Source organism: Sus scrofa, chromosome 6 (genome assembly GCF_054392235.1).
Source record: "Sus scrofa isolate SSC_HxYL_T2T_F1_AM1 chromosome 6, Sscrofa_HxYL_maternal_Yorkshire_Landrace_v2.0, whole genome shotgun sequence".
NCBI lineage: Eukaryota > Metazoa > Chordata > Mammalia > Artiodactyla > Suidae > Sus > Sus scrofa.
In genome coordinates, this window is record NC_139388.1 from 10,007,412 (window position 1) to 10,030,966 (window position 23,555).

Consider the following 23,555-nt stretch of genomic DNA (forward strand, 5'->3'; position numbering starts at 1 on the left):
CCCCACACTGTCCAAAGCACTGATTCTTCAAGGCAAGTGTCCTACTCTCAGCGGCGGCGGGGAGGAGGGGGGCAAAATAAAACCGGCGATCTCAAAAGCCCCTGCCGTGCCGGCTGTAGCTGGATGGAATCCGCCTTTGGAGACCTCCGCTGACGGGATGTGCGGGACGGCGTGCAGGGTCCCCTCTCGGGGGTCATCTCCGCCGCTGACCCGCTGGCCTCTGCAACCTCGCTGTGACAGATGGCACCCTTTAGGGTGTTCGCTCTCCCATCACGACCCCGCCCGAAAAGGCGGCGACTGTCCTGACGCAGAGGGAAGGGATGGCTGCATTTTCCATGCTTCACGCCTTTGTCCGGGGCAGGACCAGGGAGCCTCCACGCGCACCTGAGAGGCAGCAGAGGGAAGTGGCAGATGGCCGGGACTTCCACCCATGATTACAACCTCCTTCCAGTGGGGCCAGTGCCGTCTTCAGTGGCCCTGGTCTGATGACTGGAAGTGCCTGATGTCCCAGACCAGGGTCTAAACGGCCTGAGAACTCCCTCTGGCACGCTCTCTGGGATCGCTCGCTGGCCACCAGCCAGACTCTGTGGATGCCCGAGCAGCACCGTGGAAAGGCCCACGTGGTGAAGAACTGAGTCCTCCCGCCCAAAGCCACGTGCGTGCGCTATTTTGGGTCTGAAACTTCCAGCCCATTAACCCTTGAGAGACCAGAGCCCCTGCCAATGGCTCCACTACAACTTCACTAGAGACTCCAAGGCAGAGCCACCTAGCTAAACGACTCTCTGATTTCTGACCCATAGAAAATAGAAGATATTTGCTTATTGTTTTAAACCCGGAAGCTTTGGGGTAACTTACTAGGCAGCAATAGATAACTGCTACAAAGACTCAGGAAGGAGTACATGAATCTGGGAAAAAGAGATACAAGCAACCTTGGAGTTCCCGTTATGGTTCAGCATGTTAAGAACCTGACTAGTATCCAGGAAGATGGGGGTTCGATCCCTGGCCTCACTCAGTGGGTTAAGGATGGAGCATTGTGGTGGCTGTGGTGTAGACCGGCAGCTACAGCTCTGATTCTACCCCTAACCAGGTAACTTCCATAGGCTGCAGGTGTGCCCCTAGAAGAGAAAAAAAACAAAGATGAAAAGAGATACAAACAACCCAACCGGCTATCACTACGAGCAAGATAAGAAGGGGGCTATTCAAGAAACAAAAGTTACATGGGGACCAACGATGTTCGAACCTGCCAAGCGTGATTTTCTCTCCGTAGCAGGTCCTGTATCAACTAGGAGATTCCATTCTAGGGCTTGGAAAGGAGTGCATCAGACACGTGCTCATTAAAAGCTTCTGGGTGTAATATTAGTAATTGCTATTTTTGCTGGTATACAACGAGCACTTGCATCCAGGGATTATGCTTTATGCTGTTTAAAATTTTTCTTTTTGGATCCTTTCAATGCTCCTAAAAATGGAGATAGCGGAGTTCCCGTCGTGGCGCAGTGGTTAACGAATCTGACTAGGAACCGTGAGGTTACAGGTTCAATCCCTGGCCTTGCTCAGTGAGTTAAGGATCCGGTGTTGCCGTGAGCTGTGGTGTGGGTCGCAGAGGCGGCTCAGATCCCACGTTGCTGTGGCTCTGGCATAGGCTGGTGGCTGCAGCTCCTATTCGACCCCTAGCCTGGGAACCTCCATATGCCGCGGGAGTGGCCCTAGAAAAGGCAAAAAGACCAAAAAAAAAAAAAAAAAGAGATAGCAATATTATCACTGTTTCATAGCTGAGGAAAAAAAAAAATTTCATCTATCTATTAGGTCTTTCACCTACCAGGGTAAGTATCTATTAGCCTCTCTCCTTCCAGGCAGGTCACGGATGCTGGCATGGGCAAGTGGGGATGGGCACCCAGGTGGGCTGACAGTGGGTACTTCAAGCTACAGAATAAACTCAGTGCATCTTCCCAGAGCATCAGTGTTAGAACAGACAAGAGAATTAAAATGCCATTTTTACATTTACATGAACATAAATATTCTGGTAAAATAAAAGTTCCCTGGAGCTTTTAAGAGGAGTCTTAGAGGCTCATGGTGGGTGATCTCAGGGTGTGTCCCAGACCCTCCAGGACACATGTGCAGCCTCTGTAAAAGCACTGGCTGGGACACAGCTTGTATATGAGAGAATGAAGGCTGAACAGGGGACGTGACCTCCAAAGTCACAGAGCTGGCAATCAGAGATCTGGGGTGTCCGGAGCCTCCAGCTCCTAGGGGACTCCTCTGTCTCCAGGCTGCTCCACCAGCCAGGCTGTGGCAGCTGCAAGGGGCTGGGAGCAAATCCCCTCCCTCTTACACTATCTCCACTCCCTAAATATCGCATCCCGCCCCTCCCGTCCCCTCCAACAAGGACTGTGATTACGGCGGCGGGGCGGCGTCATTAGTGCCCTCGAAGAAAAAGCGCCTTTCAGATACTCCTAAATGTGTTTGCAATGATCGCAGTGGCCCTTTTGATAAATAATTGAAGAAGAGGCGAGTGACCTGGAGGCGGCAGGGGTGAGGACGGGGATGCAGGAGGAGGCCAGGCGGCCCAGGGAACAGAAAAGTCATTTACGGAGGCAAGGAGGGAGCTCTCCGCCTCCCGGGGGGCCCGGAGCTGCTCAGATGTTCCCTCCAATCCAGGCTGATGCCATCCTGCTTGGCCAAATCGACCTGAACAGCCCAGAAAGCTGCGCGGCCGCACCTGTCACCCCCAATCGGCGCTGCGGAAACTTTGTTAGGAAAATAGATGTACTGAGATTCAATTTTTCGATTGTCTGAAGACTTCATTTAGTGACCTTGGGGAGCCTCTCCTAGAGGTGAACGGAGATGCTGGGAATCTTCCTGGAGCCGGGGAGGGGGGAGACGGGGCTGCCCTGGTAATGGGTAATTTGTTTAACTCTCATTTTCAGGCCTCCTCGGGAAGTCGTGGAAACAGTCAGAGAGGTGCTACCATTTTCTTAATGAAAAAATAAAAAATAAAAAAGACCTGGGGGCAGGAGGAAGGTATGAGAGAGACTGACTCCCAGCCACGCTGTGTCACTTTCCTAAGAGCACTTAGGTCACTACGTCTTAAGACATTACGAAAAAAACAGAGAGACCTACCTCTGGATGCGCTTCTAAAGTGATAGATGGGGAGACAGCGAACCTGGGAGATTTTTAAACGTAACACAAAGGAAGAGAAAATGCTAAGCCCAGAGACCTACCATCCGGAGGCAAAAACTACTAGGACAGTGATTCTGCTCCCGTCCCTCCTGCCTTCTCCTCCCTCTTGCCTTCATCCTCCGCCCCTTCTCCTTCCCCTGGCGGCTATGGTAGCTACTGTCACTGTCACAGCTGTTGCCGCAGCACTACAGGGCAAGAGACCCACGGAGACGGTGTTCAGAGGAGGAGGCGCCCACCAGCTTGGCTCGTTCGAACACAATCCGAGGAAAGGGACCTGCTTGGGTGGGGGCGGGGATGGCGGCTGGAACGGGCAGGTGCCCGGCTCTGGCTCCAGTCCTCACTTGCTCTGGGCCCTTGTGATGCGGCGCTCACCACCTCTCGGAGTCCCGATTCCCTTTGAGTGAGAGGATCCCCAAACCCTCAGCACAGAAGCTGGTCCAGGCTAAGGGGAGGCTCACCGTTCGCTGCTTGTGCCCCACACGCATCCCATGATCTCCGGCCTGGGCTTCTAGAAAACCCTCTAGATCATGAAGGGGCAAACTTTTCCTGCACAGGGCGGAACAGTAAACACTTCAGGTGGGCCGGCTGATCTCTGCTGCAGCGACTCAACTTTGCTATCGTAGCTTGAGAGCAGCCAGGGACAGAACGGAGCCAATCAGGCAAGGCTGTGTTCTCATAATTCCAAGTGTAAAAAATGGGGAGGTGGGAGTTCCCGTGCGGCTCAGAGAGTTAAGAACCCAAGGTTGTCTCTGTGAGGATGCAGGTTTGATCCCTGGTCTGGCTCAGCAGGTTAAGAATCTGGTGTTGGAGTTCCCATCGTGGCTCAGTGGTTAACGAATCCGACTAGGAACCATGAGGTTGCGGGTTCGATCGCTGGCTTTGCTCAGCGGGTTAAGGATCCGGCATTGCCGTGAGCTATAGTGTAGGTTGCAGACAAGGCTCAGATCCCGCGTTGCTGTGGCTCTGGCGTAGGCCGGCAGCTACAGCTCCGATTCGACCCCTAGCCTGGGAACCCCCATGTGCCGCGGGAGTGGCCCAAGAAATGGCAAAAAGACAAGAAAGAAAGAAAAAAAAAACAAAAAACAATCTGGCATTGCCACTAGCTGCAGAGTAGGTCATAGACGCAGCTCAGATCCGGTGTTGCTGTGGCTGTGATGTGGGCCGAGGCTACAGCTCTGACTGACCCCTGGCCCGGGAACTTTCACGTGTCACAGGTGCAGCTGTAAAAAGCAAAAATGGGGGGGGGGGGGAATCAGCTGGCTTTGGCGTCCCTTGGGCTGTAGTTTGCTGACCCTTTTGCTTTAGATCAACTTTCCTCAAGGTGTCATCCACGCATCACTGGCAGCAGGAACTCCTGCACTGCTTGGTAAACATGCAGACCCCTGGGTCTCATCCTGGATCAGCTATATTTTATACCTTTTTTTTGGCTGCACTTGTGTCATGTGGACGTTCCCAGGCCAGGGATCAAACCTGCATCGTGGCAGTGACCAGAGCCACGGCAGTGACAATGCAGGCTCCTTAACAGCTCAGCCACCAGGGAACTCCTGGCAGCCCCTTTAAGATGAGGTCTGAGAGCTGGTCCCCCAAGATCCTGAAGCAGGTGAAGTTGGAGAACCTGTCTTCTAGTCTGACTTAGAACCTGTGACCCTTTGCCAGACCCAGAAATAAAACAGAGGAGGAGGAGGGTGTGAAATGAAGCGGGCTTTCCCGGGGCTACATTCTCCTCCTGGACTCCTAACTGGCCTGAGCAAGCGTCCAGTGCTCCCAGGACACTATCGCCGTCCTGGATAAGTCACTCACGTCACTCACCACTCAGGACAGAAGCGAGCCTTCTCGCTCCTCCCTCGGGCTCAGAGCTCAGTGTATGGACAAACAGAAACAGGCCCTGGGGCTTGCAGGACAGGGGACTCAGGGAACAAATCTAAAAGAAGAGACGTGGTCGCGGGAGGCTTTGGGGTCAGAGAAGCAGGGAGAGGGGGCGGCCGATGCTCAGAAAGGTGGAACAATTGCTCAGCCAGACAGATGAGCCTGATCTTTCGAAGTAACCCGCGCTATGGAACAGGTGCTGGGCACTGCTCCGAGCGCATCACTGGTACTAACTTGTTTCCATGGCCCTGGCATCACAAGAGGTGGGTTCTGCTACAGTCCCCATATCTAAGATGAGAAAACAGGTGCCCAGAAAGGCTGAGTACCTTTCCCAAGGTCACAGAGAACAGAGCTCTCAGGCCAGCGGCTCCACTGCAGAACCCACAGGATGCTGGCTCCTGCACCGTACATACTTCTCACAAAAGCACAGCTAGCGGGAATCCAGGGGGCCCTGCGTCAGCTGGGATGCGAGATCACTGTCAGAAAACTGTCCCTGATCCCCTGCCTTAGTATCAGAAAGTCCAGAGCCTCACTCTCTGCTCCGTTTTATCTCCCAACGAGCAAGCTGGGCCCTGGCTCCACCGAGCTCCAGGCCCACTCCTGTGCCTTCCTGAAGACCTGCAGAAGCTGCCCTCCAGCCTCTGGGATCAGGCCACACTCTCCTGTGCCGACCCTTTGGGGCTCCTGCAAGCCTGGGGTAGCGTGGCAGGAACCAAGGGGTTACATTCCAGCTTTGCAATTCACAGCTGTGCAGCTCTGGCACCTTCCTTACCCTCTCGGGCTCTTGATTTCCCTCCTCTATGAAATGGGGAGAACCGGGTCCAGATGTCAGGATTAACGAGACGTATGAGTACAGGAGGCAGACAAAGCTGCTCGAAGGACAGAGGCAGGGTCACCTCCACCACGTGGCTTCAGATCCTGCTCTGAGGCCCAAACGGCTCATTTGTAAAATAGAAATAATAACAGTACCCACATTACAGGCTTGGGGGATGAGAGACAGTGACGGGAGAAGCAGTATTATTATGGCATGTTAGTAATAAAAGATCACTGGCACACAATTACCGCGAACAGTAACAATAGCAAATAACCAACTTAAGAAATAGAGTGAGGAGTTCCCGTTGTGGCACAGCGGAAGCAAATCTGACTAGGAATCATGAAGTTGAAGGTTCGATCCCTGGCCTCGCTCAGTGGGTTAAGGACCTGGTGTTGCTGTCAGCTGTGGTGTAGGTCGCAGACGCGACTCGGATCTGGCATGGCTGTGGCTGCGGTGTAGGGTGGCATCTACAGCTCTGATTTGACTCCTAGCCTGGGAACCTCCATATGCCGTGTGTGCGGCCCTAAATAGACAAAAAAGACAAAAAAGACAAAAAAAAAAAAAAAAAAAAAAAAGGAAAAAAAGAAAAAGAAAGAAATAGTACGGAACTGGAAGGTAGTGATAGACTGTATCCTTTTTTTTCTTTTTCCCTTTTCTGGCTGCACCCAGGGCATGCAGAAGTTCCCTGACCAGGGATCTAGCCTGCGCCACAGCAGCAACCCAAGCCACTGCAGTGACAATGCCAGATCCTTAACCCGCTAGGCCACCAGGGAGCTCCCTGTATTGTGTTCATTATTTATATTCAGTGTCTAATACCACTTGCCACAGAGCAGGACCTTAATAAATAAGACGTATTATTACGCAGTAAGTTGCTATATGTAATTAGATAGTAATGATAACTAAAAGTGCTCAGTGCCACTCTGGGCACATTGTAGAAACCCTGGAGACTACAGATGACAGTGACAACGATGAGGATGACGACAGCAGCGAGTTCCTGGCAGGTGGGGTCTAAACATCAGTCGAAATCCCTGCTCCTTCCCTCTCAGCTCCAGCCTCCTCCACACACAGCAACGACTTCCTGCTCTGCAGCCCGGCTCTGACTTGGCCTCAGAATCAGTACCTCCTCCCTGGAGGCTGCTCTTCTGTTGCCATCTCCTGGGCCGCTGTGACAGGGAACAGGAGCCACACCTCGGTGTCCCTAGTCCCCAGGCACCCGGTGGGGCATTCAGATGAGATGAGCCGGTCGCCCTCCTCTCCCACTGTCACTGGCTCGGCCTCTTATACTGTTGGCAGCGGTGTCTTTAAGGCCTCATGGCCTGAGGACCTAAGAGAGACACCGGGGCTCCCGGGCGCCGAGGCCTGCAGCAGTTTGCACCTATGGACACCCAGGAGCGAATTCCCCTTTGCGGCCTGACAATTTCCACTCCAACTCTGTGCCCACCGCGTCAGCCAGCCCAGCCCCCTCACTCTGACAGCTAAGGCTGGCAAAAGCCCTCTCCCAACCAGGACGCGGGTGTGCCTGGCTCCAGTCCTAAAACAACAACACAGGCTGGTGGATGGAGTCTCTACCTGCTCTAGAGACTTCACCTTTCCAGGTCCTTCCAAACCCCGGAGGCTCCCTGCCGGACAAAGCGGCCTGAGATGTGTCCAGGGGGAAAAGAATGGAAAACACAGGAGAGTCTTAGAAATCATGTGGCTGGCCCTGGAGTCACGCAGATCCCAGCTCCACCGCTTTCTCAGTGACTTTATGCCACTGACCTTTCCTATCCTCATCTGTAAAATGGGCTCGACCACCACGCTTCCCCTGCAAAGGCTGCGCTGATGTAACGGATGCTCTTTTGGCTCAGAGCCAATGGCTCACCTGGGGTCCGCTTTCACACCTGATCCTCTGCCCGGGCCTCAGGCACTCCCTCCTTTGTTTATGCAGCCTCCCCCACGAAGCCTGTGTGCTTTGCAAATCAACCTGCTGGAGCCCCACCAAGAGGCGGACAGGGGTCCGGAAGGGACAGACTTGGGGTCCAGTCTCCTGACAGAGCTCTTCACCACGAGCTCCCCGCTCCCCTTCCAGCAGCTGCAAAGTGGAGGAAAACAAGCGACCCACCCAGAAGCCTCAGCTCACTGTCCAGAGCATCATGAGGGCTTGGTGACGCCACTTAAGAAGGAAAAATGACCGGGGCAGAGAGAGAAGCAGCAAAGTTAAGGAATTCACTGAAATGTGGGTCTTCTCATATATTTCATACCAGCAAGCGTACCCGTTTAAGGGGAGAGACGCACACATCTGTGTAAACTTCCTGACACCAAGGACCAGGGCCGTTTGCCCAGGCAAGGTCTGTTATGCCCCAGATGAGGCCTTTACTGTTCATGAGTCCAAAGAATGGAACGCTCTGGAATGGTACGTGTGAGTACGTGGACAGGGGGCCCTCTCGTTCGGCGGCACGCAGAGACGTGGGCACGGCAGCCAAGGTGCAGGCGATGGTGGCTTCGCTGACGGCTTGGGAAGCGCTCGCTTCCCGGTTCAAGGTGGAGACGTGGGATGGCCTGGGCTTCTGCCCTCCCCCAGCCACCCGGGCACCCCTTCCCTCGCTCAGCCTCCCCCCAACCCCCCGCCGGGCTGCAGAACACAAGCATCCGCGGCCTGGATGGTTAAGGCGCGTCTATACCACGCCGGCCCAGGGCTGACCCTGTGACCATTCCCTCCATTAGATTTGAATGACCTCAGCAGCAGGGCTGAAAGGCCGGGGTATTAATTCACAGAGAACCACAAGCTCAATTTAAGATTTAATTTGAGATAACGAAGAGCTCCTGAAAGTGTATTCAAACTTCTAAGCCGGCAATAAAAGGCCCTTCCCTGTTTTTCGAGTTGAATATGAATGCACTATTTCTTGAACAGCATTGATTCGCAGGTTTACAAACAATGTCTGAGTCTCTTTTTCTCTCTTTCCAGTTCCTTTGGCTTCCAGAAGCCCCCTTAGGTGGTTTCCTAATGGTACCTTTTTTTCCCTCCGTCCTTCCTAATTTGCAAACGGCTGCCCCGTAGGGATGGCTTTTCTGTTTGATTACCTCCTGGAAGAGCAAGGGCTTCCCTAGGTTTCTCCCCACCGCCGTCTGGTTCTCCTTGATGCCAACTGAAATATGCTAAGCGTCTGTGGAACAATGACGGTGGCCTGTGAAGAGCCCGGGCCTGGCCGTGGAAGTTTCTGGGAGGCAAAGCTGTAAAAGGATTCAAAACGCGACACCTTCCACTAGGAAACCTGTGCCTCTGGGCTCCAGGATATGTCTCGACTCCGAGGACTTTATTTCTAAAATATTTAAAATTCTAGTGGGAGATGGGACTGGTATGCTTTGGACTCAGAAGCCTGAATCTTAGATGGTATTTACTGTCCATCTATGTGGCATCTGGCACCGTTCTGGGCGCTTTTGTTGCATTTTCTCCTAGACTACGTCCAGCTTTAGGCGTAAGACGTGGGTTTAAACCCTAGCAAGGAATCCAACCTTCCCACAGGCCCCTTTCCCTTGTATGTGAAATGCCACACAGGTCAGTGCTCCCCAGAGGTGACTTTAAAAGCTATAAACCCACACAGATGAAGGTACAAGAACACCCCTGGTCACCCGAGCTTGACCCCTGGACGCTGCTGGAAATGAATAAGGCTGCGTTGCCAACATTCCGGTCACTGTTAAGATGAAACAGTGAGCAAAGGCCAGGACCGAGGCATCACACAACTCTGCAGTTGGTCTGCTTTCTCTGTCTTGGGGTTTTCAAAATGAGAAGCCATGGGGTGGGCAGGTGCGGTGGGAGTCAAAGGTGAGGCAGAGCTGGTTTGGCTGGAGTTAACTTCCGCTGGGACCAGCTGTGTGGCCCGGGCCTCAGTCTCCTGACGTCTATCGCTCCTCTCCTATTGGTCAGGTGCAGAGGAGGCTCAGCCAGAGGGCTGGATGCCGAGACGCCAAACCAGTCCTGACTCTTAAACGATGCACAAGACAAAAGGCTGAGGGAACTGCCCCATATGCCTGGAAGGCAGAGGGGTGAGCTCAACAGTGTTCCCCCAAACTCATGTTCATCCCAGACCTCAGAATGCAGCTGTACTTGGACAAAGGGTCATGACAGACGTGGTCTAGACAATGAGCAAGATGAGATGATGCTGCACGGCAGTGGGTCCTAAATCCAGTGACTGGTGCCCTTGACAGAGGCTTGAGAAGGACACAAAGGGACACAGAGGGAAGATGCTTATGTAAGGATGGGGGCAAAGGCTGGAGGGACGTGTCCACACGCCAAGGGCTGCTGGCAACGTCCAGAGGCTGGGAGAGAAGCAGGGACCAGACGCCCACATGGAGCTTCCAGGAACCAAACCTCACCCTGCCAGAACCTAGATGTCGGAGTCTTGGCCTCCCTGAATGCTGAGACATTAACGTTTCTAATATTTTAAGCCACCTAGTTTGTGGTGGTTGGTGATGGCAGTGCTAGGAAACTCACAGAGGTTCTGGAGTTTGTATTTTTTTGTTCTTTTTAAGGGCCACACCTGAGGCATATGGAGGTTCCCAGGCTAGGGGTCAAATTGGAGCTGTCGCTACCAGCCTAGCCACAGCCACAGCAGTGCCAGATCCGAGCTGTATCTGTGACCTACACCACAGTTCACAGAAACGCTGGATCCTTAACCCACTGAGTGAAGCCAGGGATCGAACTTGCGTCCTCATGGATACTAGTCAGACTCATTTCTGCTGAGCCACGATGGGAACTCTTGTAGTTTGTATTAAAACACAAGGTACATTCCTGAGCAAAGGCCCGGTATTTTTATTTTCACTGACGTTCTTGCCTATCGTGGAGAAGGGGTGGACAATCAACTTGAGTCTGCCCTACTGATCCCAAGAAAAAGTGCCTAGATTTGCCTGGTGGCCAAGAGTCAACGTTGCTTCTAGGAATGGGGCCTCGAATTCTCTGAGTAGAATTTCTCACATCTGCCAGGTTGGATTTTTTAAAGGATGGGACAGTGCTTTGGAAGGCGTCCCCAACAATACCCTGGGGTCTTATCCGACCCCATCACCACTGCCAGCATCCGGATGGGGCCACTTGCACTGGTCCTGAGTGGGCGGATGCAGAGTTTCAGGTCCCCTGTGGGGGAGAACATTCCGACCCTGTACACTTGGCTTTGGGGCATTACCACGATCGGTGGTCCTTACTGTTCTTGTCTGATCTCAGCGCTGAGGCTTCGCTGGCTGGGGCTTCTTTTGCGCCTCCTGACAGCAAGGCCCGGGCTCTGCACATCTTGCATGCCTATTGAGGTGCAATAGGGGCTCCTGACTGTTAAAGGAATGATACAGGTCACGGCAGAAGAGACACTGGAAGAAGAGGGCCTTACGTGCATTGCTCTGCTTCCTCTGCGCTGAGGCATCAGGATTCCCCCCTTGACAGATGCTGATGCCAAACCAAGAGCAACAAATAAAGAAACAAAGAGCCAGCCTGGCTAGGAGGATGCAGACCCAGGGCTGAGTTCACGTCGCACTGATTCAAGGCCCTGAACCCTGAATCATCTTCAGAGATGCCTCTAAACTTTCACTTGGGGACAAAATTGCTGAGGGTGTGTGGCCCTGGGGCATGCTGGGGTCACCGAAGACATTTAGTGACATAAATAAATGGCAATAAATAAGTAAATAAACAAACAAACAAACGGCAGCAAAGGGGATCCCTCATGAAGACAGCTTGCTTATGGAGCTTGGCCCATTTCGCTGGGAGCCGGACATGGCCGAGAAGATGCACGAGGAGCCAGGTGGGCCTGGAGAGGCCAGCCTGCTGGGCGGGGCTGCGGGACAAGAGTGACGTCTCTCACGCAGAATGAACACCTGGGGGCCACAGCCGCCAACGGGCCGAGCCCTCTACCAACACGCTTTACACTGCAAGCTCACCATCCTAGAGCTGAGCTCTCCGGGGATTAGTGAGATCAAGTGACTTACCCAGAAACCTTCTCCTAACGGGCTGGAGGCCAGCCCAGGCTTCCTGACGCTGCTCTTAACCCGCACACCTAATCTCCACTCTGCATGCCCTCTCTCCGAGCTGATGCTTTTCTGCCCATCTTCTCTTAAGCAACTTTTGCAATTAAGTATGATTAGCTCCATTTTACCTTTATTTACTTTTTTGCTTATTAGGCAGCATGGACGTTCCCATGCTAGGGGTCCTATTGGAGCTACAGCCACCAGCCTACACCAAGGCCACAGCAACGCCAGATCTGAGCTGCATCTGCCACCTATACCACAGCTTGTGGCCATGGCGGATCCTCAATCCACTGAGCAAGACCAACGATGGAACCCGCATCCTCATGGATACCAGTGGGGTTTATGACCGCTGAGCCACAGCGGGAACTCCCTAGACCCATTTTAGAGAAGAAGAAACTAAAGCCCCTGAATAGTTAATGAGTTGGCTGGAAAGCTGGTTATATGGTAGAGAGAACACTGAAGCCCAGTTCTGCCTTGTTCCAGGGCTTTCTACTGGACTTCAAGGCCTGGATCACCACACCACGGAACAGCTCCCACCACCTCAAATCCACAGAGGAGAGTTTGTTTTGGTTTGGTTTTCTGGATCTATGCCTGTGGCATGCGGAAGTTCCCGGGTTCAGGGATCAAACCCGTGCCACAGCAGTGACAACACCAGATCTTTAACTTGCTGAGCCACCAGGGAACTCCCATGGCGGAGAGTTTTGTGTGCTGGGGGAGGTGCTGGTGTGGGAGGGCTGGGGTAGGGCAGAGGCTGGGGCAGGAGCTGGGCTGTACCCAAGCCAGAAAGGAGGGGACTGCTGGTGTGCGGCCCACAGCTCCCTTCCAGGAAGGCCTGTGGACGTCAGGTGTCAAGCCCTGTAGGAGCAGCCGAGTCCTGAGAGGCATGTCCTTCCTCGGGCAAGGTCATGTCCTCCCTGGGGCGGTCCGCCCAATGCCGAGGCCAGGCAGGGGTAGCCCTATGGGCATTCGCAGGGATGACCCAGCTTCGTTCTGCAGTGCTGACCCTCGGAAAGTTCTACACAGAAAAGCGCCCCCTCCGAGTGGGCTCCCTGGAAAACCCCACGAGAAGGTTTTCCATTTCTAAAGAAGATGATCCAGGATGGGAAGAAAGAGCTGGGACCTGAGGGGTTCTTGGGAGTCGCCGGAGGAAGCCGGGGGAAGCGGGAGCCAGCCTCCGGAGGGCCCACTGGCCCGCACGGCATCAGCCCAACGCTGCTGCCCACGAGCACAGGACTTAACAGGGGCTAAACCTCAACCCCTCTGTTGACATAATTAGCGCTGGCGCTAAGGAAGGGGTTTTGTAGCCAACTTGGCGTGGCTTTGTGAGTTGTGATTGGCAAATGTGAAGCAAAGTGGAGCCAAGTTCTGTATCTATTTTGTACTTTCCCTTATGCGCATCTAAAGGAGCCAACTCTTCCCAGAGATTTTCAGTTTTGCGGCTGCTCGAAGCTGAAGATATTAGCTCTTTAAGTGGACAAATGCTTCTGGCAGGCCAGGCTGCACTTGGAGAAGGAGAAATGCCTTCGGGTTCCTCTGAAAATTAATGTAATAAGATGCATTAATCAGAATTCTATCAAGTCTACCCACTTGGACTGGGCTTAAGAAGCAGTACTTTGAAAGGGCGATTGGCTCAGCTTCCCTATTCTTTGTGAATCAGAGTCGGGGAGGGGAAAAAGGAATGGAGCTAATATTTAAGAAAAGCTGGCAGTCGGAAAAAGGTTTCAGCGACGTTAAATTCCTTAGCTCCACGAGGGGCCATGAAGGGTTCTGGACGATAGAGCCTTTTGCATTTCCACAGTTACTCTAGGCTGGCATCCGAAACAGCTGGTCCGACCCCAGGCCCGCCCAGCATTGGTTTGGACGAGGTCTCGGGCCCACGTTTCCGCGTCTGTTTCTGGCTAATCGTAACTCACTCTGGGACGTGCAATGCACTGGAATCCGGGCCATTTCTGGCCTTCAGATGTTTGTAACCAGGTGAGCAACAACCGTGGAAGCTAAAACAAAAAGACCCAGAGGAGCAGGCTGGCACCGTGGGACTTCTGACTTAAAGATGCCCATCTCAGGAAGCCAAAAAAACACATCGAGTCGCAGACTCGGAGCCAAGACCAGTTTCTTCCCAGAGACTGTACACTGTCCGCTGACACTCTCCCTTTTAAAGTGACAAAACAGTACCCTGAACACTGGATGGCAATTTGATTGTGCTTTTCATGGGACGCAGCCACATCTGTATTTACCATTATAACTCGGTACCCAAGAGATGAATATTTTTAAAGACAGAGGGCCAGGCTTTTGTGGAAACATTTTTTTTCACCCGTTGTATCAAAAAAAAAAAAAAAAAAAAAAGTGGCTCCTTCTTGTCTGGTAGACTTTAGTAATTGGCAGGATTTTGAGTAAGCTCTTTTAAGAGCCCTTAGTTTCTATTTTCACATTAAACACACTTGCAATATCTATTAAAAGCACAAACACGGAAGCACACGCCCGGACTGTCAATGAGCTTCCATCTGGAGCCTTCCATGCATCAGGACAAATGAAGTGAGCACTCGTTCAGCTTTATTTCTCTGGGAACTCGGAGGTCGGAAGAGACGAGGGTACCTCTTCGTCTCGCCTCCTGGGCCTGGCCAGGGTCGCCAGCTTACAGCAGTCTTGGATCTGAGGGCTGGATCAGAAGGGGCCAGGTTCAGGATTCGATGAAAACAACAAGTACCAGCTTCCGTCTTCATCGCAGGGAGGATGTCCAGGAAAGCCCAGGGGCTCCCACCGGCAAGCAGCAGAAAGGACGTGGGGATGTTTCCACCACGTTCTGGCTGGGACCCTGGGGCCTTACAGGTCCAAGGGGACTGAGCAATACCCCGGGAAGGATGCGCAAGGCCACCCAGGGGACCTGGGGACATCGGGAAGAGAGCAGGGCCGGTCAGTGGGTCGAGGAGAGAGCCTCTGGGCCCCGAAGAGATCTTCGAAGTCATTCTCAAGGTTCCGTCGGGGCGCAGACAGAGCCTGCTGTGTGCGTGGATGCGCAGGCAGCCGAGCAGCAGCACGACGGCCATTTAAACTTGGGCAGCAACCGCCCCTGGCCTCGGACTGACAGCTGCACATCTAGCTCTTAGCTCCTTACCAGGTTTCTTTAAAGGAACAGGAAGGACACGCGGATGGAGCCCAGGGCAAGAGAAAGGGGCCAGAGCTCCGAGGAGACCGCCCTGCCCCCACGCCTGGAGAGGTGTGATTTGGATGAAAGGTTACGCCTCAGACAAGAACAGGTTCCGGGTCTGAGCGCTCAGACCGTATCTATGGGTCAGGGTCCTGGCAAGACACAGATGACACGCTCCAAGTGGGTAATTTGAGGAGCATTGAATAAAGGCGTTCTGAGCAAAGCTAAGTATGAAACACGGCAGGACCTTGGACCTGGGACCCGAGACCCTCCGCTGCAGTGGCTGCAATGCTTGCACCTCTTCGAGCCACAAAATACAAACAAACTGTAAGGGACAAGAAAATAACTGTGCATAGATGGGGTAAATTATGGGCAAGAAGATACCAAAAAACTCAAAACCCATCTGCCCCTTCTGAAGAGCAGAGAGCAAAAGCAGGGTACGACCCACGCCCCCTGCACATACCACCACCAGGTAAGCAGATCCCCTAAGCCACCCCTGTGGCCCAACCCCAGGACCCGCTGGGACCCTTGCCCCATGTGAGATCACCCCCACCTCCCACCCTGCCCAACAAGCCGGCAAGCAAGAGAAACTACTGTCGGTGTTCACTCCCCCCCGTGGCAGCAAGGACCCCAACACAGCCTTGCTGGAATCGTCCTGTCTGGCCTCTTATCAATGTCCACTGATTAGGGAGGATGTGAGCCCTGGACAGTAACAGGCGCAGGGTCTTAGGGACGGGCGAGGGCTCCTGAGGTTGCTAACAGCGAGAAGCTCCTCGCCCTTGCCGGGTGAACTGGAGGGAACTGTCCACAGAGGGAGGTGGCCCACATACGCCCAGCATGGGATAAGCCTGGGGACTGAAGAGCCTTGCTCTGCCTGATTTCCTTTTGGCGCACATCCTGCCTAAACCCAACCTGAGGATGAGGGCAAGACTTAGGCCAGGGAGGTCAGCCTCTCGGGACACTGGGGCAAGGGAGTGGGGATGGGAGGGGACAAGGATAACCAGTACATCAACAACCCTCTGGAGAGTTTGGGGGAGAGGAGGCGCGCCATGTCCCTCCGGCAAGGGCCACTGAGAGGTCAAATTCAAGGACACTGCCCACATGTCCCCAGGTTCAGCCAGGAGACCTTGGCTGTGCCACTTTATGTACCATGTGCTACATTAGGTGCAATCTGAAGGGAGAACTCTTTTCCCAAAAAGACGTGATTGGGAAACCCCTAACCCAGATGTTTTCTGTCCACGATCCCACAGAAAGACCAGAGCATAGGCCAGAGCGTGTGCCTCTCAGAATGGCACCTGTTAGCAAAGAGCACTGATGCTTTTGATCCAAACCATGGGTGCAACCCCTTTTCTTGGGTACATACAATGGAAAAGCCAACATTTTGAAGGACAGGTTTGTTTTAAATGTTTTTTTCAAGAGAGGCCACCATGTCTTGCTGGTTTTATTTGACAATGGGAAAAAGAGATCTGAAGAAGAGAGAAAAAAATACATATGCATTTTTTGAACCCAACTCTTCCAGATTAAAGTAGAAAATAAATATCTGTTTCAAGGAAACATCTGTTTGGGAAAAGAGAGGTATTTCCACAAGAGGATAAAAAAGGAAGAAGAGGAGTTCCCATTGTCGTGGCTCAGCAGAAACAAATCCCACTAGGAACCATGAGGTTGCGGGTTTGATCCCTGGCCTTGCTCAGTGGGTTAAGGATCCAGTGTTGCCGTGAGCTGTGGTGTAGGTCACAGACTCGGCTTGGATCTGGTATTGCTGTGGCTGTGGTGTAGGCCGGTGGCTACAGCTCTGATTAGACCACCAGCCTGGGAACCTCCATATACCATGGGTGCGGCCCTAAAAAGACAAAAAAAAAAAAAAAAAAAACAAATAAACACATACACGCAGGGAAAAAAAAAAGGAGGAAGAGGGATGGGCGAAATCAAACTGCAGAAAGAAGGAAAATTATTGCCTGAAAGATACACAAAGCAGAGGCACAGCTGTGCCCAAATCCTCTAGCGGAGAACTAGGATGGCATCTCAGGAACTTGCTCCCGCCGCCAGGGCGGGTCCAGCCGAGTCCAATGGTCTCCGGTGATGTCAGCCATTGGGCGGAAAAGTCGGAAGCCTCTGTGCCGTGGCCGTGTTATTCAGTGCAAATATTTAGTCCAGAAGACAAAAGCGGGAACTCAGAAAAGAAACAAGGGGGCCTAAACCAAGGGAGACGCAGAAGAACCTGCAGAGGGAGGGTGCGGGGGAGGCCAGCCTCGGAAAGGTTAGAACCGGAGCCTCTACCTTTTCTAATAGAGATTAATGACTTGCTCGGGCGAGCAGCTACAAGCTTGCCGAATGTGCTGACCGCCTGAAATTAGCAAAGGTGGTGACTAAGGAAGGAAGAAAATATAAAATGAGCCGAGTCTGAACGAGCCTCACTCATCCCGGGCTGACATATGACAAATAAAATGAACGGTGACAAAGAGAAAGCCACGAGTATTAGGGCACGTGACTGATCTCAAGGAGGCTTCTGTGGTCGCCGATAAGACCTTGGGATCACGGCAGGCACACGCGCTTCCACGTGCACAGCCCTCCTCGCACACGCACACGGCACAGCCTGGTGTGGCAGAGAGAGCCACGTGGGCAAAATCATCTCTCTTTTAACCAGGACAGAGGAAGTGTCCCCAGAAATGAGAACAGACGATCCTGGACTCTGGCAAAACCCAGCTCAAGCATCCCTCTCCGTTCCAGTCACCACCTAATAAAAATGTTATCAATCTAACACTTGAAAGGGGTCGGGAAATGCACAGAGTCTAAGTGTCCTTAAAAGGGCGTCTGCGTACAGCTCAGGAGGTGGGGAAATAGAAAGGGAAGGAAAAGGAAAAAAAATCCCACAAAAAGCATTTAGGATCTGAAACATCTGTGGGGTAGATGAATCTGTGACAGTCAAACAGTGAAGGTAAATTTGAATAGCTGAATATTTCCAAAAACTAAATGTCAACCAGTTACAGAGGGAAAAAAAAAATGTATCTACACATGGCAACAACAACAACAACAACAACAAAAATCAAACCATTCAACTCAAGCCAAAAGCTCGCGTGCATCTCAGGACTTCCCTGCAACATGATGGAAAGAAAAGACCTGCATAAATGTATTGAGGTAGAATTCCTAGTTGTGTTTCTCTCCAAGATTCATGACAGTATTCTCATATTTGATTTGATTTTTCCACTTTTTAAGACAAATTCAATAGTATGTCAAACCTTTTAAAAAAATAGATGTCTTTAAGGAAAACCATATGGAATGATGGTATTTTTCCCCTATCTCATGATTGAGATAAACTATACATGAAGGCGTTACTTCATTCTAAGGCTTGTTAACCAGAACCGACTTTAGATAAGTCGGTGCCTTCAGATGAGGATTTTTTCCTGTCTTTGTTTTTATACACATTTTCAAGAAGCTGTTTGAGGGAATTCCCGTCGTGGCTCAGTGAAAACGATTCTGACTAGGATCCATGAAGATGCAGGTTCGATCCCTGGCTTCACTCAGTGGGTTAAGGATCCGGTGTTGCCATGAGCTGTGGTGTAGGTCGCAGACACGCAGATCCCATGTTGATGTGGCTGTGGTGTAGGCCAGCAGGTGCAGCTCCTATTTGACCCCTAGCCTGGGGACCTTCATATGCTGTGGGTGCAGCCCTAAAAAGACACAAGACAAAAAAAAAAAAGTTGAGATTCCATGAAAACACAAAACCTGCTATTCTGAATCCACATTAACTTGAGGGCCTCATGAACCAGCAGCACCAAGAGATGTTGGTGGGGCTTTGACGTCCTCTGTACTATTCACCCCTCCCATGAGATGTTACCCAAATACCCCCCGATTTCTCTGGCTGTCACCTGGTCTCCTTGGGAAAGTGGCAGATGTGTTTACACGTCCAAGCCCCCAGCTCCACCCTCCATTGCCACACATCAAAGCCTACCGCATGCTGGGCCCTGTGGTGGCTGGTAGCCTGGGGATCAAAGGGGATTGAGACGCAGCCCCTTTCATGAGGACCTGACTGCCTACGGGGGAAACAGGATGAAGGCAACAAGGATGGTTTTGATGCTGTTGTAACAACGGCCATATTCTGCATAACTACTACATGCCAGTACTATTCCCACGTCCTCCTCAAAATAAGGTGAGCTTTATCCTCGTGAGTCAGCAGAGATGAAGGCGTACCCAGCTCATGCAATGTGACGGAACATTTTCACACTGATATTTGTGTCCCCCCAAAATTCATATATTGAAGCCCTAACCCCACCCCACCCCAACGTGGTGGTGCTTGGAGGTGATAACTAGGTTACAAAGAGGTCAGGAGGGTGGGGCCCCCACACAGGATTAGCATCCTGAGAGGAAGGGCTCACTTTCTGCACCCTGTGATGACACAGACAGAAGGCAGCCATCTGCAAGCCAGAGAGAGAGAGAGCCCTCCCAGGGACAGAGTCTGCAGACACAATGACCTTGGACTTGCAGCCTCCAGAACTGTGAGCAGTTCAGTCTGTTGCCTAAACTGCCTGGTCTGTGCCACCGTTTTGTTACAGAGACCGGAGATAAGAAACCAAGAGGCCTGAGCTAAGACACTCAGGAAGGGCAGAGTCAAGAGTCAAAAGCTTCATGAACCAAGCTCAAGTCTCTGAACAATGATCTGTGTCTCATCTAAGTGGTATTAGGTAGTCAGCACTGCTACACCCTACATCACGTTGTCACGGAAGTCAGTCAACACACTAGAAGGCACCAGAGAAGTTATGAAATCGAGCCAGAGGGTCTGCCTCCTAACTGGAGCAGAGGTAACTGCAAGACTGAGAAAAACTGGTAGACATTGGTACGTGTCAATCTTAGGGTATCTGAAAACCCTGCAAAGTCTCAGGGACATCTGAAACTTACATAAATCAAACTCAACTGGTCTTCTCGCAGGAGGGAGCAGAGGGAGACGTGGATTCGGGGTGGGAACCACTTTTAGGATCCCGTCCTTTCCATGCAGTTCCTCTGCACCCCGCTCCCTCCTTCACAAATGATGTCCTCAAAACATCCCAATCCGAATGTGACCACTGCTTCCTGTTGGGACTCAACCCTCCAGCCTAGCTGGAGAAACAAAGTGAGGAGCCCTGAAAATTAATCAGTGATGCCTGGCATTTTCCAAAGTGATGAGAAGCTTTCCTGATTTAAAAGAAAATTTAAAAACTAAGGAAAAGAAATAGAAATCCAAGTAGAAAGGGGAAGGAAAGAAGGAAGAGAAGGAAAGGCAGCAGATGCAGCGAACATACACAATGACTCTTTCTAAACGGACTCTAGTTACATGACTGTCCTTGTAAATATAATCCCCCAAAGTGGCGAATCCAACCCAGGGAGTCTGAATCACAGACAGGATAGAGAACCCTGACTTAACTGGCGATTACACAGTTCGTAAAACTATACACTTAGTGTGAACGCCCGTGGGCATATGTGCACAGAGGGGTGTCCCAACTCAGAGAGTCAGAGAACATTGATTTTCCCAGAATTTGTAGAGACCCTTCTGAGCTTCTCATTGGTTGTTCACATACACTTCTCTGCAATTCAGAAGGTGAGCGCAGTCAGATCTTCACACTGGCACACGGCCTTCCATGTCCCTTTTTTGTAAACCTCTGAAATACAGCACAAGTTACTACAAGCCAGGAGATGTCTCCATGTGCCCTCAGTTCACCAAATATGCTCTGGCCCGAATGCAGAGCTCCTGCAGCGCTGCTGTATCTTCTGCATTATGACCAATGACAGCGCACTTGTCTTTTGGGATCTTGGGCTGTCATTTGTCTTTTCCTATGGAGTTTACCCCCCCCTCCCCACCGCCTAAGATGATGTGTCCCCGAAAAGGAAGTCTTAATCTGGTCACTTCTTCAAAGGAGAGCAAATCTAGTTTCTAGGCCCACTTTCCTCCACTTGATGTCATGGCTCACTTCGGCCGGGATTAGGCAGGCTCAGCAATGAGAACCGAATCTCCTGTTCTGCAGGCAAGAGCCCCTGGGAAGAAATGGCTGAAGGTACAATTCTCCACTGCAGCAGAACTTATCAAGGCAATCGTGGCGCCATGAGAGATACATTAATCTGTGGCTGACTATGAATTCGCTTTGCCAACGAGTCTGCCTCTGAGAGGCCTAGGTGACACAGGGGGTCCCCTGATACTTCCTGGGAATGTTTTCTATGCTGCCATGGGTGTTCGATGGCTCATTATGAACTCCCACTGTGTTGCCATGCTCAAATGTGGAAAACCATTGGCTGTTTGGATGCACGCACACAGATAAGCCTACCCTGTGTGGTGGGGTACGTGACTGGGCGGCCCCTGACATGTCTTGGGTGGTCTGCTTTTTCGCAGGTCTAGGCGGAGACTGCAAATCAGCTGGGACTGAAGCAATGTCAGACAGGAAGTTGTTAAATTATCTCAGCATAGTTTGAAAGCGCAAGTCAGTGAGCACACATGGCTCTGAAGGAGAACATCAAAGGACCTTCTAATAAAACCGTGCACAGGCTCCCTTTTCCCAGTGCTCTTAAGTTGGTGACTAAAAGCTTTGAAAATCTGCATCAGAGGTAGAGGGACTACCCAGAAGCAAAGGGAAGGGTACTCCTTCCCTTTAGAGGATCCATGTTCTTAATGCTTCTCTGGTGCTGTGAGAGGTGCTGGATGAAGAGGACACCAAGGGCCCCCAAGAAAGAATGTGCCTTGAGAAGGGGTGGTGAGTGAGGACTGCTGACCTGGGAATGAGGCCAAGGTGAAGTGCATGTGTGATCGAGCTGCTGGAGGTCATCCCTTGGGAACAGCGACCCGGGAGGTTACAAGAGCCCCTGCGTGGGGCACAGCATCAATCTCCACGTCCTCCTTCCGACCCCAACAAAGCTCTAAGAAGCTGTGTTGTCACAGCTATGGGGCAAAGGGAGCCAAGGTAGCTCGTTATGCGACCCACTTGTCCCCTTTCAAGAAGACATGTGCAAGCAGGGAGAGCCCTTCCATACTGGATTCAATCTCTGAGACTCTTGCAAAACTGACGGGAGGAGGGAAAGAAAAGGAGGCCCCAAGAATCAAAGGGGAGGGGTGAGAAGGGGGAGTCGCAGGGGCACCAGAGTCACTGGGGAGGGGGATGGGCTCCAGTCATCAACCTGAAAATTATGAACAGATTTTTATCTCATTTGTACCTGCTGGAGAAGCTAATCATATCAACTACAATAAAAACATTTTTATTCTGAAGATGGTTTTTGTTTCCTTCCCAAAATACCATGATGGATTTTTTTTAGATCTCCAAAGGCTTGGCTTTTTTTCTATTCCCTCTGCCACCTCCACCACCGAAATCCCCAGTTTCTAAAGACGCTCTGCTCAGACACCCATTTTAAGTAGCAGGACACACAGTCAAGAGCCAACCGTCCAGGAGAAGCATGTGGACGTCTTCTCCTCTGACTTGAGGCTGCCCCTGAGAAGAGATCGGGGAAACACAAAGGGCTCGCTCTCTCCGGGTGGGGAACAGCACGCAGCCTCAGCTCCGTGCTGTCCAGAGCTCATCAGCTACAGTCGGTGTGAAGCCTGCAGCCCGTGGGGCCCTAAACCTCCCCATAATAATTCACCCAGTCTGGAGAGTTCTCCCAAGTACTCGGATCAAGTGCATGACACTTCCCCCAATGGCGGCATTGGCTAATGGCCTAACAGAATTTAGATGGCTCCACCAAGCCATGCAATTTTATTACAGATGTTCCAATGAGTGGCTCTCGCTGAGTTGATGGGCGGACACGGAACAGTAGTTGAGGCAGGTGGTCAAGACCACATCCAAGGGCACCCGGGAAAGTGGACCCTTTGAGCCCCAGCTGACTCGTCTTTGAAGTAGGGGTGTTCATAGGGACCACTCAGGTCTGCTGTGAGGAGTGAATGGGATCAACGCTTGGCCACGTGCAGGAAACCAGAGGCAATGGTTGGTGTTGCTGCTGGAGCTCCTATGTAAAGCAATGATGCACTGAAGAAGACAGGTCTGCCTCCCACAACCACGAACAGGCTTCCGCCTCCTCCCCCTGCGGATTGCTGCCTTTTCCAGCATGAGAACCCCTTTCAGGACATCAGCAACCCACAGGTCACCACGCTTCTAGGGACCACTACGTGCATAATGACCAAATGCTGCTATGAATTCACTGCTTAGAGAAAGTAGCGTGAATAATCTCGTCACATCACCACAGCTTTGTCCCACACCCGAGGACTCTCTGCACCTACATCCAAGACCTAGGACACACTCCGTCTAGAAGAGAGCACTTGCAGCAGCTTTGGGTTTGAAGACACCTTAGAGTAGTAGCTCCTGGGTACCAAGGAACTCAGAGTCCAGAGGGGTGACTCACGCAGGTCTGAGGGCCTTGTGGGTGCCTGAGGAGGAGGAGATTTAGAGAGGGTGGCAGAGGGAATGGATCCCGAGTCTGAATCCCCTGGGTGCTAAAAGCAAACAAACAAAAGCCGCCACCACCACTGACGCCGACAAGCGAGGCGAGGGAGGAGTTTCTGTTGGGAGTTCAAAGCATTGGGCCTAAGCTCTAGAAAGTTCTTGAAACGCGAGAATGGGA

The 23,555-nt window shown here is 51.9% G+C and overlaps 1 protein-coding gene across 3 annotated transcripts in view; it reads right to left on the minus strand.

The window, feature by feature from the left end:
* WWOX (WW domain containing oxidoreductase) overlaps nucleotides 1-23,555 on the minus strand; it is a 969,209-nt gene that overhangs the window by 341,617 nt on the left and 604,037 nt on the right. The window contains exon 9 of one of the 3 annotated variants that reach the window (XM_084959521.1): nucleotides 16,367-18,655. The exons of the other annotated variants lie outside the window; for them this stretch is intronic. Coding sequence (XP_084815647.1) covers nucleotides 18,635-18,655 — 21 coding nt within the window. The 3' untranslated portion in view covers nucleotides 16,367-18,634. Of the gene's footprint in view, nucleotides 1-16,366; nucleotides 18,656-23,555 lie in introns of those variants that run through there. 3 annotated transcript variants of the gene reach the window in all.